The 19,913-nt window shown below is 38.7% G+C and overlaps 1 protein-coding gene across 6 annotated transcripts in view; it reads right to left on the bottom strand.

Moving 5' to 3' along the window:
• dst (dystonin) overlaps positions 1-19,913 on the bottom strand; it is a 223,074-nt gene that overhangs the window by 122,330 nt on the left and 80,831 nt on the right. For 5 of the 6 annotated variants that reach the window (XM_079634661.1, XM_079634663.1, XM_079634664.1 and 2 more), the window contains 5 exons: positions 9,015-9,181; positions 6,265-6,377; positions 3,659-3,765; positions 1,431-1,550; positions 10-105 (listed from right to left, as the gene is read on the bottom strand). In XM_079634661.1, coding sequence (XP_079490787.1) covers positions 10-105; positions 1,431-1,550; positions 3,659-3,765; positions 6,265-6,377; positions 9,015-9,181 — 603 coding nt within the window. Of the gene's footprint in view, positions 1-9; positions 106-1,430; positions 1,551-3,658; positions 3,766-6,264; positions 6,378-9,014; positions 9,182-13,199; positions 14,209-19,913 lie in introns of those variants that run through there. The other variant, XM_079634662.1, reaches the window with a different exon arrangement.

Raw genomic sequence — 19,913 nt, 5'->3', positions numbered from 1 at the left:
GGTACAAACCTCCAGCATTTTGTAGAGATGCTTGATTTTGGCCTTTTCGTTCTCTTTCGGTGGGATTTCGTTCTCTTTAAACTGTTGATACTGCGTATAAAGTGCCTGTGGAGGTAAAAACAGTAAGACACAGATACACAACACTGGAGTTGTGAGGGATAGTACTGCAGAACACCTGAACTCCAGGAGAAAGATCCTCAAGTCTTTAATAGTTTTGTAACCCGAGTGGGACGCTACCTATGTGCCGAGTAAACCTCAGAGCGATGCCTCAGGCTCTGTTACACTAAGCCATGTTTAATGCTAGCGAGTATCTGCGTCTTAGCAGCTGCTGATCTCTGAAAATACATGTCCGATGTATCTGACTAATGATTCAAATATATCTGCAATTTCATAAATCAAAATGTAATATCAGCCTAGGAGTGGTTTAGCACAAAACTGCCCTCACGTTTCTCCAAACCTGTATATTTCTCGTTTCCAAATAATAATCATAATAAAAAAAATTAAATGGGACATTATATTTTGCATAAAGAAAAGCAGGTCGGTCTTTTTTTTTGCATCATGGTATTATTTTCATGGTAATTTCATGAAAAATAAATAGTCATTCAGATATTGGAGCTAATTTTCCGCCACGTAAGGGGGAAAAAATCATGCTTTAAATAGTAATTATGAGATGAAAAGTCAGATTATGTCATACTGAGATAAAAATTGAAATTATGAGATGAAAAGTCAGATTATGCCATACTGAGATAAAATTTTTAAGTATTACATTAAAAGTCAAAATGTTGACACACTACAATGTATGACATAATCTGACTTTTCATCTCATAATTACTATGTAGTGACTACATCAAAATTATGAAATAAAAATGTGGAAATTATGACATATTAAGTTTTAATTATGACATACCAGGTCAAAATTATTATAAAAAAAGTTAACTATGACACAAAAAGTCAAAATTATGAGAAAGTACAAATTATGACACACTGAGTCATAATTATAACATACTAAATAAAATTTTGACGTGCCATAATTGACAGTCAAAATTACGAGATAAAGTCGACATTATGACCTGCTGTGTCATAAATATTACATAAAAAGTGGAATTTATGACATAAGAAGTCATAATTGAGACATACTACATTATAATTATAAGACATTATGACATGCTGAGTTATAATTGTCACCAGGTTTGGGAAAAGTTACTTTTTAAATGTAATGTGCTACAAATATTGTTACTCCTTAAAAAAGTAAAACAATATGAAAAGTCAAGACTTTCTATATCATTATTTACATTTTTATGGCATAAATATGATGTTGTTTTTCTTAAGTGGTGAAAATGGGCTTCCATATTCAGGAAACCCACAGAGTAATAGTCAGTTTTGAAATGATATAAGTTCCTAAAAGCATGATAAACCGTGTGGCATCTCACCTTCAGTTCCACAGGGTTGCTGGGGAAATTCCTGTCTGCCATCACAGTCGTGTTGTGTTTGATCCACTGGCTGAGGTACATCACCATGTTCTGGTATTCCACCCATTTAATATCCACATCCTGTTTCAGGAACAACATCGGCCATCTTAGTGTGTACATCTCACTGCAAGTCCATGAAATATCAACACAGCCACACTTCCAACTCTGTGAGGTTATTTTGTGTGTCACTTCTTGGCTTTCTAAAGAAATGTCCATTATATTGTATTCATTTGCTCATTTATTCAAGGTTAATGTGACTTAAGGTATCCAGCATACTGGTCCTCTTCCTCAGCATTATCCAATGTTCTGGGAATGACTCCAAAGTATCAACAGATTCCTTAAAAACTTCCAACTTAGTTTAATTTCATGCATAACAAGAAACATGGAATGCTTACGTAATTAAAAAATGTAGACAACGTTTATTCGCATATATCAAGACAAATCCCACCCAGCTGGAAAACTTTCTTTAGTATGTTCTTCTATTACCCGTGAGATGTGTATGCACTATCAGCCTGAGTGTCCAGAGAAGAGTCGAGCTGAAATAAACCATCTATGAGGCGGCAATGAGAAGAAGCTTTATAGTGCCGTCGCCACACAGACTGCTCACATTTCACTCGCACAGAAGAGCCGTTTGCATTTATAGTGCTTTCAATAAGGCGAGACACGGCAGGCAAAAACATTGTTTTTTGTTTTTTTTCAATGGTCAATTTTGAGATTTTGGGATTTTTGTCTTCAATAACATGTCTTCTTTCAGACTTGTGGTGAAAAAAAGTCAGAAATACACATTTATGTCTTTATTTTACTTTACTTCTTCTGTTTGCGTCTGTAGATTTCTCATAAATTCAACAAAAGTTGGCGTTCTCAATCATCGCTGCTCCGCGATCTCTGTCTGCACCGTCATCACACACACCACTGGAAAGCTCTCTCTCTCCTGTACAATGCTGTCGGATCCAAATATGGTAATTTCCTTATTATCAGCAACCAATCGTGAAAGTAAAAGGGCTGAATGCGCAATCTCATTGGTTGATGATAAATCTTTAAAGCCCGTTTTCTCAAAATGACTTTTCTCTCATTCTCCAAGTCTGAAATCTCCACTTCAGTCGCACCGATATACACCACACCTCCCAGTCTTGTACCTACTTATATTATGAAGACATTTACTGATATGAGGGATTTGTAAATATATTATTCATAGCCTGATTTATATAACATTTTATTTCAAAAATCATGGCAAAAATCTTTTTTTTAAGGCTATTGACAGTATATTCTGATTTACAGGATAACAAAAGTAGATATCCATAAATCCCTCAGTATTTTTTCCCCATCTAATATGTAAACACAATAAAAATAAAAAAATTTAACCTGGCTTTATCCAATACTCAGATTTCATTTTTTAAATATATATATATGCAAATTAGCACATATTTAATTCGATATAGCCTAATTTGCATATTTAAACATTAAATTACAGAAAACTTGTAATAGATTTTTTTCTCATCTTAATGTAGGTAATCAACTGGGAAAGTTTCATGGTGATATCTGCTAGTTAAAACATGTACCCTATTCACCTGTAGTGTCTCGCCTTAAACCAAACCCTCCCGAAAAAGAAGTGTGCTAAAATGAATTGATTGTGCACTTGTAGTGTACTTCAAATATTAAAAGTATATTTAAAAAACTGTACAGAATTAAATAAAAGGCCACGTAAGTGCATTTAAAAAGTACACTTTCATGACTTAACACACTTTGTAATACCGTCCAATAAAAGTTTTACTTTGAAGTGCATTTTAAAGTATTGTTTTAATAATCTTTTGTCATGCTTTACAGATGTGTAGACAAACATGTAACATACTTGATTATAATTATAATTAAACTGTGGTGTGTTATTCAATATTACATTTAAAGATCATATATTTTAAAATATGTGTCAATACATTCAGCAGTATGTATGAAATTACATATAAAGTTGTACTTAAAGTCCTACTTAAGTGGGTTTAAAATCACTCAAGAGTTCAGCTAATTGCATTCAATATATATTTAAACTATAATACACTTGTAATTACCATGCAGCTAAGAGTCTGAAAACATGATGTTACATTCAGACTTTTTTTATTTCCGTAATAAGCATGCTAAAGAGTACTACAGTATTTTTCACAAGGGTAGTTCTGTTATAAATATGTGATTGTACTTACATTAGCACTGATGCCCTCCATACCTTCCGGTACTTTCGGGAAGACATCGTATAATGTGGAAACATAAGTAATGACCGACTTCTCATCCGGAGAGGACACGTCCACATCTGCTCGAAACGGAAACATTTGCTTAGTTACATGCTACTTTATAAACCATTGCAACCTTTCCTTTGAGAACAATTCACTACAGACAAAACAGTTTACAGTCTATTAAGTGTTGAATTGGATGTGTATTCTGCTGAGGCCATTGGGCATTGAATGCTATTCTTTTCACCCAGTGTTGTTTTACAGATGACCCTGAAACAGTGAGATACCTGAGCTCACATTCACGGCTCTGGAGACTCATCAGAACACAAAGCTGAGCCGATGATGGGTCACTTCAGTAATGTGGCAGAGGTGTGTTAACTACAAGCTCATTCTCACTCGAGGGCAACAATTACATCTCTGGAGTTTCACACTTCCCCAAAAGAAACAGAGATACTCTTTGACATCATTGTTTTGAAATGCTGGGTATCCCGTTTTCAATGAGAACACGTTGGAATATTAAGGATTATGGAAAATTGGTCAGACCGGAGACCATAATCATATAATAATTACATTTTTATTACCGTAAATGAATGCACTTTATTTTATTTCAATAATGTTTTTTCTTTAATATGTTATTTTGAGGGGATTTTTATTTCAATGTAAAATATTAAAAACAATTTTATACTATTTTTTCAATGTATGCAGTATGTAAAATGGAGCAAAAGTACTTAAAATCACATTGAATGGAGGCAGATTAGTTCCACCTGGTGGAAAGATAAATAAATAAAAGAATCTGTAATACCATGACGTGGCCACTAGAGGCATGTATAGCCGTATCAATATATACAGGGCTATGTATTCCCTAGTTCCTGAGAACAGTTTTTTAGACATAATTACTTACTTTCATGATTAGGTTTTGCATTTGGATATATATTGAGAGATTATTAAAGACTAGTTTTTGGCAGTTTAATCGTTGTTGTTGTTTTTAATGTTGTGTTCGTTTTTGCATCATGATTACAGTCAAACCAGCAGAACTTTTTCTCTGCATTGTGGCGGATTTGAATATTTTTCATATTTCCTGGTTATATGGTGGTCATTTTTTACCACGAACAACATGAGCATTCGTATTTTTCAAATCAAGTCATGATTATTTTTGATCACATAGCAAGTGTCACCAAGTTTCACAAATCACAGTCACCAAGTTTCATACCATTCTGATGAAGTTTGTTTTTTGTAAAACATTTTAAATGTAATTTTTTTTGGTCTAGAATGACCGAACAAAACCCGAGGGGTATTTAAACCCCAGTGTTTCCGGTGTTCTTTGTCAGGACTTTTCCTTGTTTGGTGTTTTCAGTTCTGCTCCTGGTGTTCAGTTTTGACTCTTATTTTCATTAAATGTTACTCCTCATCTGGATCCAGCTCATTTTTGAGTTTCGCCAACGTTCAGAGCCGGACAGTAACGGAGTACATTTACTTGAGTACAGTACTTAAGCACAATTTTGAGGGATCTGTACTTTACTCGAGTATCATTTTTGGGGAGTACTCATGACTTTACTCAAGTACATTTGAAAGGCAAATTTGTACTCTTTACTCCACTACATTTCTATCCATAACCGTGAGTACCCGTTACTACTTCTAAAAAAAGGAAAAAATAAAAATCTCGGAAACCCTCATTTTGTTGTTTCCCTCTCAAACGTGACTGGATTGTGCAGGCGTCACTGATTGGGACAGCCTATCAGCAATCAGCTTTCAGGTTCAGGATCAGAGGTGTGTCAGAACATTGCTATATTGCCTTCTTTGCTGGTTTAGGTTTATTGATTTGATTGATTAAAAAACAGAGAAACTCACATGTACACACAATTGTTAGCTGAATTTTCTTTTCTGGTATCACACATTAATGTAAGCTGAGCATTTACTTTGATGTTCTTGAGTATGCGGTGTGTTTAACACAGTCAGGTTCAAATGTGGGAGCAAAAAATCCATTAAAACTCTAGCAGAGGTTTGTCAGAGCGTTGCCATTGAGCTATTGCCTTGTATTGCCTTTATTTAATGTTAAATAAAGCAACATGGTAAAAAGATTAAAATTACTTTATTTTACTTTCAATTCCTTTTACATTCTCCAAGGTATTAACATTAACATTTTTCATAACTCCATGTAGGACGTTTCTGTACATAAATGTAAGCACTGTGGCAGTAGTAATGCAATATTTAGAAAATGTACTCTTGATACTCAAGTAGATACTTTTACTTAAGTAGACATCTGACTGTAGTACTTTTACTTGTACTTGAGTAAAATTTAGCAAGGGGTATCTGTACTTTTACTCAAGTAATGAAGCTGTGTACTCTGTCCGCCTCTGCCAACGTTACATTTACACATGAGAGCAGCCAATAAACATCTTTAACAATGACGTATTAATGTATTATTTTACTTTTACAGTACCTACATTTTGACAAGTGATTTTTGTGTGTGTGTGCAAGCAGCATTGTAATAAAAGTACCACAAGAACATGAAAGTAATAACGTTAAACGGTTCCATTGGTGACCTCAGCCCAAACATCAACATTTGAACAGGAACTCACCCTCGGGGTCCAGCAGTCGGGCCACACCGAGCTGCTCCGCCACACCAAACGCTTGCTCTAAGTTGGATCTGCTGCTTTGTGTTGAGACTCTGCTCATATCCACCAGATCAGGCCTGAATGAACACAAAATCATGACAATATGATCTCATTTAAAATATCTGCATGTCTGATATCTTTCAGTGACAGATATGTTTGGTATTACATTCCTAGATTTAGCTTTAATCTAAGTTTAGTTTGATTGATGCTGACAGGCATTTCATTTATGCAAACTGACCCTGGAGTAGTACTGGGTCTGTGTAAATCCCAATAGGATATCAGTGGCAAACAGTGGCACAATGTACAGTACACACTCACAATCAAGTGACGTCATTCATGTGAAGGAGCATATAAGGAACAATTATATTTTGCTTTGAGAAAATTAAGCTTATTTTAGGACCGCTAAGAATCTTGGTCCCAAAAATAGTCTTCATGGTCTTTTTTATTTTGGGGTGAAATGTGACCCAGATATGCTCTTGACAGGTTTCATAAGGATTATTATCTCTACCAAACCCTGACTGACAGGAATACTGATGGCTAGAAATATGTTTGCACAAAGAAGTGATTATTCAGAATCTAGGTCATCTGTGCGTCTGTTAGATAAAATGACATTTCATCAAACTATAAAGGGCAGATTATGACTAAGAGGCACAACAGATCATTCCAAGAATAGAGATGAGAGATACACACACTGTACACGTGTAAGAAACCTATTTGACTTCCACAATGTAACATTTTATTTCAGAGTGAAACAGGATTTTCAGTTTGAAAGAAGGCCAAGACTGTGGTTATTGCGGTACCAACATTTCAGAAGTCGGTAACATACCAATACTAGTCAAAGTTTGCGGTTCTCTGTACCAATTTTAGTACCCGAGCAAAAACTGTTTAAGTATTAAGTACTTGTTGAATGTAAAATGTTAAAATGTAAAAGTAAAATGTTGTCCTGTTTGTCTCATCCGTTGGTTATCACGATCAATCCATCAGTTTCTGATTTAATCACGCATTTGAATACTGTTGTCAGTCCAGACACTTTGCAGCATGACAAACTCAACTAAACAGTATTCAGATCGTGAATAGGGTAATGAACAGAAAGCAAGAGAAGAGCTTCCCCTCATAATCACTAAGGCTGTCAATCTCTAAAGAATTCTGCATTCTCGCGAAAACTCCTATTATATATAAAAAAAAGGCTGTCTTAATTGTACAATGAATCTCTTAGGTTCACACGGCAGCAGAACACACTTGTCAGTCCTGTATCGGAGTCCTAAATACGGTTACGTTCACACACATCAGTCCCTCCAGAAAAACGTGATAATGCGATCGCATAATTCAATGCATAATCAGCCGTACAGGCATAAATTGCCCATTTCCGCGCACAAAATATGCGGGGCTTGCATGATTTCATAATCCCCCCAATTTCAAAAAAGTCACATATATCTTAGCAGAGAGTTGAAAAATGTTGCGTTTACTTTGTTGCAGCCATTTTACCCTGTTGCCATGGGAACGTTATGAAGTGACGCAATTACGCGACGTGAACATCATCGAAAAGCTGCAAACCCCGCGATGAAACCAGGATGAAGCCGTAAATCAGTCTCATTTGCCAACAAAAATAAGCGGACTGTTGTAGTTTCATTCAGGAGTTGATGCAACTTTACAGTTGTAAGATTGCACTTTTTTGTTACCAGTGGGTTAAATCATACTAGTTTCAAAAACCTTACAGTTGTAAGTATATTAGTAGTATGTACATTTACGTTACAGTAAGAGATTGCACTTTGTGCATTGGAAGCACTTACTGTATTTTAACAGAAGATGTCTGTTTTGTATAGCTACCGGTACCTTTAAATGCTGTAGCTTTTGTAAGTTTGAGCCATGTATTTATTAATGTGTTGGGGGAATCACTTTTTTTCTCTCTTTTTCATCAAACCGCAGTTTCTGCAAGTTCCCGCAATTGCATAAATAAAATTTCAGAAATATCCTGCATATTCCTTCGCATTTTTTAAGAAAACGTGCTGCATAATCAAGGATTTCTTGCCCGCAACAATCACAAAAAAACTTTTCTGGAAGGACAGCACAGTATGGTTATTTACAGGAGTGACAACCACAGTCTATAGCCGTAATTTCAGGACTCGCACCTGTAAGGAGATGCGGTCAATCCCAAAAACTGACAGCTGTGAGTCAAGCATTATTTACATTACATCGTGCAGCTCACGTAAAAAAAAAAAATTTGTGCGTTTTCAGCAGTGTTACGTGGATTCTGACTAACTTACTGACTAGCATCTCTGATTGGCCATTGAATTCACATGCTCAACAGATATGACTGTGATTGGCTACATTGCTCACCGCTAGTAAATAGAAACCTTGACGCACAAACAAACATGAACGAGAGCGTTTAAAAGCTATCATGTCTATCAGCATCTAACTCTACCATCATTAGCAGGACTGAATGGTGAAAAAATGTCTCTACTCTACTGTACATGACAGAACCTGATAAATATTGATGTAATGTTGCCTTTTCTGCCAACGTGGACAGCTGACAGCGAGACACACCACTAGGGTTTAAAGCAGAGCCGCTGTGTTTAGTCCAATCCAAGTAAGCGGGCTTTACATAGGTCACCAAAACCTGAAATTCTGTCTTTTATTTACTCACTCTTTAAAACACAAAATCAGATGCAAACGGATAGAAAAAGACATGGATATGCTCTGGAAATTGACATTACCTGTACTTATGGATAATAGCATTGAACAGTCGTCCATCCCTCCACGAGGTAGTGAAGTTGTCGCAGCGAACACCTACGTAGCCTTCGGTCATCTGCTTGGACCACAGCAGAAGCCTCTCCTTGGCTGTCATGTCCTCGGACTCTCCCGTCACATGGATGTCCGAGATCTGCAGGCAGGAAAGATGACATTGCGTTAATATCGTTAAGGACCTGTGTCATAACACAGATATGAGGCCTCTTTTCAAACCCAGTCATATTCAGCAATCTGTGAAGAAATGGTCATTTTGTAACACAAAAGTCCCCCTGTAGTCAATAATTGTATCCCTTAAAACTCATATTTGATCACCACATTTTTTTCTTGAAAATAAATGTCTTAATGCCTTAAAATAGCTTGAATGTCACTCACTCGACACCCTTGCCTCATTTAGTATACGCGGTTCTATGAATATGCAAATGAGCCCCGCCTCCACTCACTCACTTAGCTCAGAGATCCACTGGTTGACGATTACATGTTGATCTGATTGGTTACATTGATTCGTTTGTGGCATCAGAAACACCAGCGATTTTAAACCGCGATTTTGAGAATGCAGTTTTGAGGAGAAAATACTCTAATAAATGCTACATATAAATAACATTAAAAGCTAGATTTTTACCACAGGGGGACTTTTAAAAACCATATAACATATAACAGAATTACACTTTTTTTAATTAATTTGCATGACTTCCCACAGGTTTTTGCCATAATGTAATTTCAATCTGTTCTGCAAATAATCTAGCAAAAAGTGAGTTTTTAGAATTAAGAATAAATAAAGTTGCATATATCGTGCACATACAGAGATTTTTGTGCACCTCAATTGTTGTGTGTTTTAACAGTCTTTATGATTATGACCGTGAACACAAAGCATGACAAGACTTCATCAGCGAAGAAGAATAGAGAGCAAAAACTGAAAGTGAATGACAGGGACCGTCGAACACTAAGAAGTATTGTGTCCGAACAACACAGAACAACTGAAGCAAACTGACAGCAAACCTCAATATTCACCCGGAAAACCATTTCCACAAAACATGACCACAGAAAACTTCACAAAACCAACATCAATTACAGATTTAATCTGAGACACCACTGCTAAAATGTGAAAAAGATGGAGTTATGATCATAAAAGCAGGACCGTTAGAGCATGAAGATGAACTTCATCATCCTCTCTGGTCAGTTTTATCACCTGACTTGAACATTATGAGTGAGAAGCAGATTCCCTCCTTCAACATCTCTGAAGCAACTGGCAGATGTTCTGATAGACCACATTCAAAAGTTGTATTAATTTACTCTAATAAGGTTAGAAGTTAAAATATTAAAATATTGCATATTTCCAGGTGTTCACATTATTTTGCCCAACCCTGTAGATTGTGTTATATTACCATAAAAGGGCTGTGTTTGTTATCCTATCAATATAATATTAGCAAATATCTGTAATTTGGCCTTTTCTAAATGGATGTTTCCACATTGAGGCTCAGCTGGTGCAAGAAAGACTGAATCATGGGACATTTGATCAGCGATTCACCAGCACAGGGTGGTTGATCAGTTTCTTCATTAAGATATATTTATAGTAGTCTCCATGTAGGCAATTTATCATATTCAATGCATGTTCAATATAGCATTGCAAAACACTGATGGTGACTTATGAACAGAGACCATCTCACTTGACTTCACGTTACAAAGAAGGATTTTCAGCTCTAAAATCAAATGTCTGGAGCAAAAGTTAAGCCAACACCTACTGAATTAAGGAAACACATTATACCACAACAGCTTAACAATCATTTACAGATCGGTGAGTGTCTCATGTGTGTACGGGCTGACGCTGAAGTAAACTCAAAGGAATCTGCCGGCCGGCCACAGTGTAATTATAGCTTGTCGGAAGAGAGCAGAGCACATGGTGTTTAGACTGTGTGTGTGTGAGAGTGTGTGTGTGTGTGTGTGTGTGTGTGTGTGTGTGTGTGTGTGTGTGTGTGTGTGTGTGTGTGTGTGTGTGTGTGTGTGTGTGTGTGTGTGTGTGTGTGTGTGTGTGTGTGTGTGTGTGTGTGTGTGTGTGTGTGTGTGTGTGTGTGTGTGTGTGTGTGTGTGTGTGTGTGTGGAAAGACTGAGCTATTAAACCAAGAACCAAACACACCAAAACATGCCAACTCTGACTAAGCACTGCAGTGAATGAGAATATTATGGAAACTCTGTGTCATTCATTCAAAAATGGCTAGTGTCTAGATGCTAACTGGTCAATATATAAAGAATATAGTGATAGCAATGACACAAAGTACTAGTCACTAGTTACAGGTGAAACTCAAAAAATGAGAATATGGTGCAAAAGTTCATTTATTTCAGTAATTCAACTATAGATAAAAGATAAAACTAATATATTATATAGACTCATTACATGCAAAGTGAGACATTTGAAGCCTTTATTTGTTATAATTTTCATGATTATGGCTTACAGCTTATGAAAACCCCAAATTCAAAATTAGAACATAACCTGTGCCATAATCATTATAACAAATAAAGGCTTGAAATATCTCACTTTGCATGTAATGAGTCTATATAATATACTGTATTAGTTTCACCTTTTAAGTTGAATTACTGAAAAATAATAAGGACAAAATAATTTTTTGAGTTTCACCTGTATATCGCAACACATAAAGGTCACTATTACCTTCTAGAGGAAGCATGCCACTAAATCAATTGGCTTATGTCTCCTGTAGCATTCCTGTAGTTCGAACAGTAGAGTTGTGCTAATAAAACCATAATGGTTGATTCCCAGGGCATGCAAGAACCGATCAAATGACACCTTCAATGCATTGTAAATTACTTTGGATAAAAGCGTCTGTCAAATGCATAAAGGTAAATGTACTTGGCTTAAATATTTATATTATGTACTAGTAACCATTTTATATATAAATAAATCATTAAGGCACTCAAGGCTGTTGTATAGGTGCATGCACGCCATGTCAGGCCATAATTTGAAAAAGCACTCACGTCCTTATAGAAATCATAAAAACAACTTAAACTCTGAATTCCCAGACTTGTGCCACTGCAACATCAAAACCTTCAAGGTTGTAGTGGCTTCAGGAGTAAATATTTCATCATATTTTGTTTAATGAGTCCTATAATTTGAAGCAGTCTGTGTTGTTATAAGCGCTATATAAATGAAGGTGACTTGACTTGACTATAATTGACTATTTGTAATGTCTTAACGCTTCACACTAATATCCTTTTCTCTCCGTTTTGGCCCTCTAGCCACACTGAGATGGTGTTTTAGCAACGAAAAACGAAGCTTTTTGAAAAACGCTCTCATTTGGATACATTTGAAAATAACGTTATTTAAAAACGATGACGTATGTTTAGTCATGTGACGAATATTGAACCCATAGATATTCATGTTTATACCGGTATTGTGTCTGTAATGTGCTGTTCACTTTCACACTGTTGCTAAAATATGTTACTTCACACACTCTTCATGTCCAAGTGGATGCTACACATTGGTGGTGGTTGAGGAGATTCCCTCCTACTACAGTATGTAAAGCGCTTTGAGGTCTCAGATAAAGCGCTATATAAATGTAACTAATTATGTCACAGTCCTGCAAAGATGACAGAAAATTCACTCACATTTGCATGACATGAGACATGAGAGGAGATTTAGCGTTTTACACCAGACATATAATGGCGAGTGAGCGCAACCTGGACGATTGAGTGAAAGCGGAGATACTTTGCTAAATAAAATGATTCTGCCAGAATAATTGTGTGATAACTTGATTATGTCTGTATCATCTCAGTGAGCTTTTATGAGGGTTACGCATGCGCTGTAAGGTGAATTTATTTAGGCGTATTTTCCAACGTTTCAGTGTGGATGAAAAACTTTTGGAAAATGCTTGAAAACGCTAATGTGGACAGAGAACGTTTTGTAATGAAAACTCAGTTTTCATATCTATCCGGATTGATGTAGACGTAGCCTCAGAGTTGAATGTTCCAGGTTGTCATCTAATAATTATAGCAACGAAGACCTGGTGTAAATGCAGCATACTGTATATCACAAAAAAACAGTGTATGACGTGCAATGGACATCATTGTTTTAAGTAACGTCATGTGCATCGTGTCATTGCATCATAAATGGCATCTCAAATGTTGACAGATGCTGATATTACCTCCTGGCGTTTAGTAGAACCAAGTCTAAGACCTTGTTGGACAGTATCCAAAGAAGCCTGGGAGACTAAATCTCCCGAGCAAGTGTGGGCCCTCCTCCGCTTCCTGTGCACTTGAGTGTCCCATATAATTCTGGAGAACCCTTCCATGTTTTCCAGCTGACGATCTACACTGCTCCTCTCCGAGGAGCCTTTCTCTCTCAGTGTCTGGAGCATATGCTCCACCGCTCCGAAACTAGCCGCCCTCCTCAATTGTCTCCGCAAAAGTTTCTTTTCCACAAGCCTGTCCTTTGTGGTGATGCTTCCGGAGCTCTTGGTGACCCCGTGGAGATTATGCTCGGCAGTGGGCCTGCTTTTGTCCTTATTTATCTGATAAATACCTGGCTTTCTACCAGTTTTACCTCTGAGGACTGGGACTTCTCCAACGTAGACGCCATGGCTGATACTGTGTTGCCTGGGCCTTGAAAACTCGTCTTGCTCGGAGTTCAATGTACCGACCAGGTTGAGAGAATTAACGCCAGATGTGGCATAATCCAGGTCATCAGTCTTACAGCTTCCATGGCTTCTTAAAGAGTCAGTGGCATTAAAATCAGATGCTTTTCTCTTTTTCCTCCTTTGAAAGTATCGGCGTCCACTGAGCTCCTTTGGTGCGGGGCTGATCGGGGCTTTCGTGGGATCGACATAACACTCCTCCTTAGAGTCCCTCACGCATCCACACATATTACCCATGGCGGTTGCTCATGCTAATAAGGCTGCCCATTAAGAAAGATTCATTCCTTCCAGCCAGCTTTAAACAAGTTCAGCAAGTTCAAGAGTTTATTATCCCAGGAATTAGCAGCCATCGTTTCCCCAGCAAGTATTTATGTATGAAGGTGATGCCAGACAAATCAGCAGTAGTCCAATATCCAGAGAAGTGCGGATGATGTGAATCCCTCGGAGACTCGGTAGAGGACCAAGACGCTCCAGACAAACTTCTGTTTCGTGTATCGCACGTTCACCGGGCTCACTGCACAGCCCGGCCCTTTCTCCTAATGCTGCCAACACACTGAAGACTCAGTGACCTTTGAAACTGCACCCTTTGCCCTGATCCTCCAGAACAAACACTATACAGAGCGAGGCGACACAAGCTAACGCAGATCTAGGTAGCTCTCTGTCACAGCTGGGGAAACGTCACCGTCCTCATGTGATGTGTAAACACAGCCACCCCCAGATCCCTGCTGGTGTTGAGTTTCCAGAGGCTGAATGTCCTCAGTGGTGGGAGGCTGGAGAGGGAGAGCGAGAGCGAGAGCGAGAGAGAGAGAGAGAGAGAGAGAGAGAGAGAGAGAGAGAGAGAGAGAGAGAGAGAGAGAGAGAGAGAGAGAGAGAGAGAGAGAGAGAGACTATCATCTGTTCCCTGATGGCTTTTGGGCCGCGTGTGAAACCTCTGCTCAGCAAGTTGAGCCATTCAAATAGGACTTACCAGGCTGAGAGAGTCATGGCCTGTCATGTGGCCTTTTAAAATAACAGGACAACCTGGCTGGATCGGCAACATGGCAAACTGCGCTGCCCCGCACAACAAAGCTCTCTATTTGCTCTTTAATCTAGCTCAAAACATGAGCAAAGCATTGAAAAGGATCAAGTCCAACACTTAAAGCAAACAAACATAACCAGCAGTCATAGACATGGAAGATGATAACTTATATTGGCTATATAAACTTGCTTGGGTGTATATTATATCATCTCAGTTGTATTGTTATAAAATAGAATTAGCTTACACAACAATTATTTAACAAACATTCATTTAAAGTTAATTAAGGGTGTTAGCTAAGGAAAAATCCCTATTACTATTGCGTTAAATTGTTTTAGGGAACCTACACAAAATGTGCTGCTACTTTTGCCACATCTCACCAGCATAACATCACACACACTTGAGGACAGATCACTAGAAACTTCCTAGAAATGTATAGTAACCATGCAGCAACAAGCTACAAACTGCTTTATAAAATAAGGGTGTTATAATACACAAAAAGGGAAAGCAAGTCTCAAATGCAATTTAAGCTGCACACGCATTTGACGAGAAGGAAAGTTCTTTAAATGCTATGCTTATGAGTTTGTTTGTAGCGTATAGTATAAAGCACGTACAGTATGGTATAGTGCAGGTCCAGGCTGGTTAATGCTGATATAGTGCAGGTCCAGGCTGGTTAATGCTGATATAGTGCTGGTCCAGGCTGGTTAATGCTGATATAGTACTGGTCCAGGCTGGTTAATGCTGGTATAGTGCTGATTAATGCTGGTATAGTGCTGGTCCAGGCTGGTTAATGCTGGTCCAGGCTGGTTAATGCTGATATAGTGCTGGTCCAGGCTGGTTAATGCTGGTCCAGGCTGGTTAATGCTGATATAGTGCTGGTCCAGGCTGGTTAATGCTGGTATAGTGCTGATTAATGCTGATATAGTGCTGGTCCAGGCTGGTTAATGCTGGTATAGTGCTGATTAATGCTGGTATAGTGCTGGTCCAGGCTGGTTAATGCTGGTATAGTGCTGGTCCAGGCTGGTTAATGCTGGTATAGTGCTAGTCCAGGCTGGTTAATGCTGGTATAGTGCTGATTAATGCTGATATAGTGCTGGTCCAGGCTGGTTAATGCTGGTATAGTGCTGATTAATGCTGATATAGTGCTGGTCCAGGCTGGTTAATGCTGGTATAGTGCTGGTCCAGGCTGGTTAATGCTGGTATAGTGCTGGTCCAGGCTGGTTAATGCTGGTATAGTGCTGGTCCAGGCTGGTTAATGCTGGTATAGTGCTGATTAATGCTGATATAGTGCTGGTCCAGGCTGGTTAATGCTGGTATAGTGCTGATTAATGCTGATATAGTGCTGGTCCAGGCTGGTTAATGCTGGTATAGTGCTGATTAATGCTGATATAGTGCTGGTCCAGGCTGGTTAATGCTGGTATAGTGCTGGTCCAGGCTGGTTAATGCTGGTATAGTGCTGATTAATGCTGATATAGTGCTGGTCCAGGCTGGTTAATGCTGGTATAGTGCTGGTCCAGGCTGGTTAATGCTGGTATAGGGCTGGTCCAGGCTGGTTAATGCTGGTATAGTGCTGGTTAATGCTGGTATAGTGCTGGTCTGGGTTGGTTAGTGCTGATTAATGCTGATATAGTGCTGGGGAAGGTGTCATTCTCGCGTTCTGGAGATGTGAATTAGGAAGAGCTGTGATGGTTAGGGTTTTTAACCGAGATTCAAGTCGACTTCTGCGACAAGCTAACATTCTTCCCTCATAACATCTCAAAACGAACGAGCAGCCTCAAACAGACCTCAACAACATTTGTACATACAACCATATGAAAACATACAAAATTGATATTGATTTTATTTGCAGATGATTTCATCTAAGGCTTTGGCTGTGAGTCAGTTGTAGTTGTTGTGTTTCTGTCTATCTCTTCTCTTTTTTCTGTTCCTCTTATCTTCAGTGATTCTGCTTGTTAACAGCAGGTGTTCATCACTAATGCTCAATCATCACTTTTAGAATTAATCTACTTTATTTCACTAACTTCACCTTTGCTTCAGTGTTACTTTTACTCCCTATAGATTGGGACCATATGACAACTGGGCAGAAACACTGGGGATTATACGGTGTAAACACGTAACCAGCAACATGCGTATTTTCTTTAGTAAATAATTTGTTAAAATGAATTTGGAAAATTGTCTTGTTCTTTAACTACAAACACACACTAAGAACCATTATATGTAACACATACACGAGTTTAGTTGTGGTCTTGCTGGGATCATACCAGCACCCAAAAGACAACATATGCTGGTCCCAGCGTGCAAAACATGCCGTTACGTATGCTGGAAGTTTCATCAGGGTGAGCAAGTATTATATCTGCTGATCTTGTTTTGGCACAAGCTCTGTCACTTTCCCTGTATGGCTGCAGACTCTTCTCACTTCTCAGACTCTTCACAGATTTTTTGTTTTGACAATGAGTGATTCCCCAAAGGTCAGCCAGGGCTGCTGTTTAAAACTGCCCATGTTAAATGGTAGCAAGCTGACTAGTTCAAATTCTCCTCAGCCCCCAGCATGATGTACTGTACTGATGTACTGATGTTTCCTCTGCAGACATGACATAACCGAACAAACGAATAAAGCAAACCTGGAATTTCCCACCAAATCTAAACTCAAAATTTAAATCAATATTCCGCACTGGCCTAACATACACTCTTTATTCAAGGACTTAAAAGCATGTTTATAAGGCAAAAACGACAAGCAAACGCTTCTAAAACAACATAATGGCAAACGCCAGCTTGAGTCAGAACTGAATGCCTTTGATCGCATGTTCAAACAGACCGTATTCAGATGCCAGCTGTGGATATTGTATAAATGAATAACTGCGTTCTTTAAAATCTTTACTAACACGTTATTGCCTAAAGAGCTGCAAACCATCTACAGTGAATTGTGATATTGTATTTATCGGAATCCGATTCAAAACTAGATACTTCCAAAGAAGAGACCGGAGGGCAAAAAAAAATTAACATGGTTAAAAAATCAGCCCCGAGAGACTAATGTCTGAGCAGAGCCATCAAAAACATCTCTACTGTACGTACCGTCCAACTGCAGATCATGAGGGAACAGGCTTCATGCCCAACGGCTCGCGTGAGAGTGACAGCGGCAGGTGCTTCTGCACGTCCCCACGCTACCTGTCAGCAAGTTTTATGAACCCAAGCATTATTTAACACATTCTTCGGCTATGCCCCAGAAACGCATTTTTATGCCGAGTGAGGGCCGTCAGGGAGGCTGGGCCAGCGTGGTTTACCAGAACGAGGTGCGATGTGAATTAGGAAGAGCTGTGATGTTTGGGTTTTTAACTGAGACTCGGGTCGACTTCTGCGACAGGCTAACAGTCTTCCCTCATTACATCTTCTCAAATCGAACGAGCAGCCGAGCCAAGGATATTAATAACCTGCCGCTGTGAAAGTGGGACAGTGTGTTCAAAAATCAGCAGGGGATATTCGCCCCAGGATGCATTCGTGTTGGCCGGGGAATGAAGCCAAACACAGGATCCCAGAGACGCCGTTTACAACTTTGAACAACTTAACACAGCATCTCAACAAAACTGTGGTTTTAAAAAGCTGTGAGCTATGATGTGACGACCAAAGACCTTCATTTGATGCATGTGTCCACTGACCAACAATTAACTCTTTCCCCGCCAGTATTTTTGATCATTTTCACAAATTTCATGGCCACCAGAATATTTTGATGTAAGAATTATCAGAACATTAAATATATCTAAAGAAAGAACCCTCTGCTTTTAAACAAAAAAAAAACTGTTTTATTCTAGCTTCCTGCATTATTTTTTTTATCAACACTTGAATGTGGGTAAGTTTCATTAAAAAGCAATATTTTGAGCAAAAAGCTGATCAAATCATGTATTTGTCAAAGACTACATCTGAATCGGATTCAGAACGATGATCAAAACACAGTAAATCAAGTCCATATGCACCCCCAAAGCTTCACAGTCCTAAAGCTCGTCCTGGGTCGACATTTCATTCAGTAACATTCGACAGTTTTGATTTATATGCGGTTTAGTGTTGATGATCACGTTATTTCACATAATGCATATGCTTACACATGCTATCTTCTTCTCTTGTGTTTTGGTCAGGAGATTCTGTACTCTTTCAGAAGATGTGTGACAGCGCCCCCTACCGTATAACAGTGAAACACAGAAAGAGTGGCAGGGCAAGAGTTAAAGATCCTCACAGCGCAGACAGAAAGCTGGAGCGTGTCCTGTGTGAACGGCCCCTAGGACTCCTCTCTGCCTCGGTACGTTTGATGTGGAGAAGGTTTCTCAAGCTCAGACCTGCAGACGCATAGCTGCAGGAAAACCAGTTTGACCTTTAATGCCAAGTTCACACTGCACGGTTTTCAAAGTAGTCGGGTCACTGTTCTTCACACTGCGTGACTATCTTGGATAACATTCAGATGCTGGTTTGTGCACACAACACGATGGATCGGAGACAGGAGGTTTCACACTGCATGACTTAAAGGGATAGTTCGGCCAAAAATGATATTAAGCCCATGATTTACTCACCCTCAAGCCGTTCGAGATGCATATGTCAATCATTTTTCAGACGAACACATTTTCAGTTATTTTAGAAAATGTCTTGGATCTTTCAGTGGTTATAATGTCAAGTTATGGGGTCCACCTCCTTCAAGTCCCAAAAATGTGCATGGTTGAGGGTTGTTAAGGTGTTAGGCAGTTCCAAGGGGGTTCAGAACTTACTAGGGTGTTGATAGGCAGTTAGCTAATTTGTTCTAGGTGGTTGTTAAGGTGTTACTAGGCAGTTTCAAGGGGGTTCAGAACTTCCTATGATGTTGATAGACAGTTGCTGTTCTAGGTGATTGTTGAGGTGTTACTAGGCCGTTGCAAGAGGGTTCAGAACTAACTAGGGTGTTGATAGGCAGTTGCTAAGGTGTTCTATGTGGTTGTTAAGGTGTTACTAGGCAGTTGCAAGGGGGTTCAAAACTTACTAGGGTGTTGATAGGCAGTTGCTAATTTGTTCTAGGTGGTTGTTAAGGTGTTGCTAGGTAGTTGCAAAGGTGCCTGTGTGCTTTCTAGGGCATTGTTAAGCAGTTGCTAAGATGTTGTAAGTGGTTTAAAGTATTACTAGGTGGTTGCTAGGCAGTTACAAGGCCGTTACTGAGATGTTCTGAGGGTGTTGATAGGGTGTTATTAGCGTGTTTT

The sequence above is a fragment of the Phoxinus phoxinus genome, assembly GCF_949152265.1.
Source record: "Phoxinus phoxinus genome assembly, chromosome: 14".
Lineage (NCBI taxonomy): Eukaryota > Metazoa > Chordata > Actinopteri > Cypriniformes > Leuciscidae > Phoxinus > Phoxinus phoxinus.
This window is presented reverse-complemented; position numbering and strand designations above follow the sequence as displayed.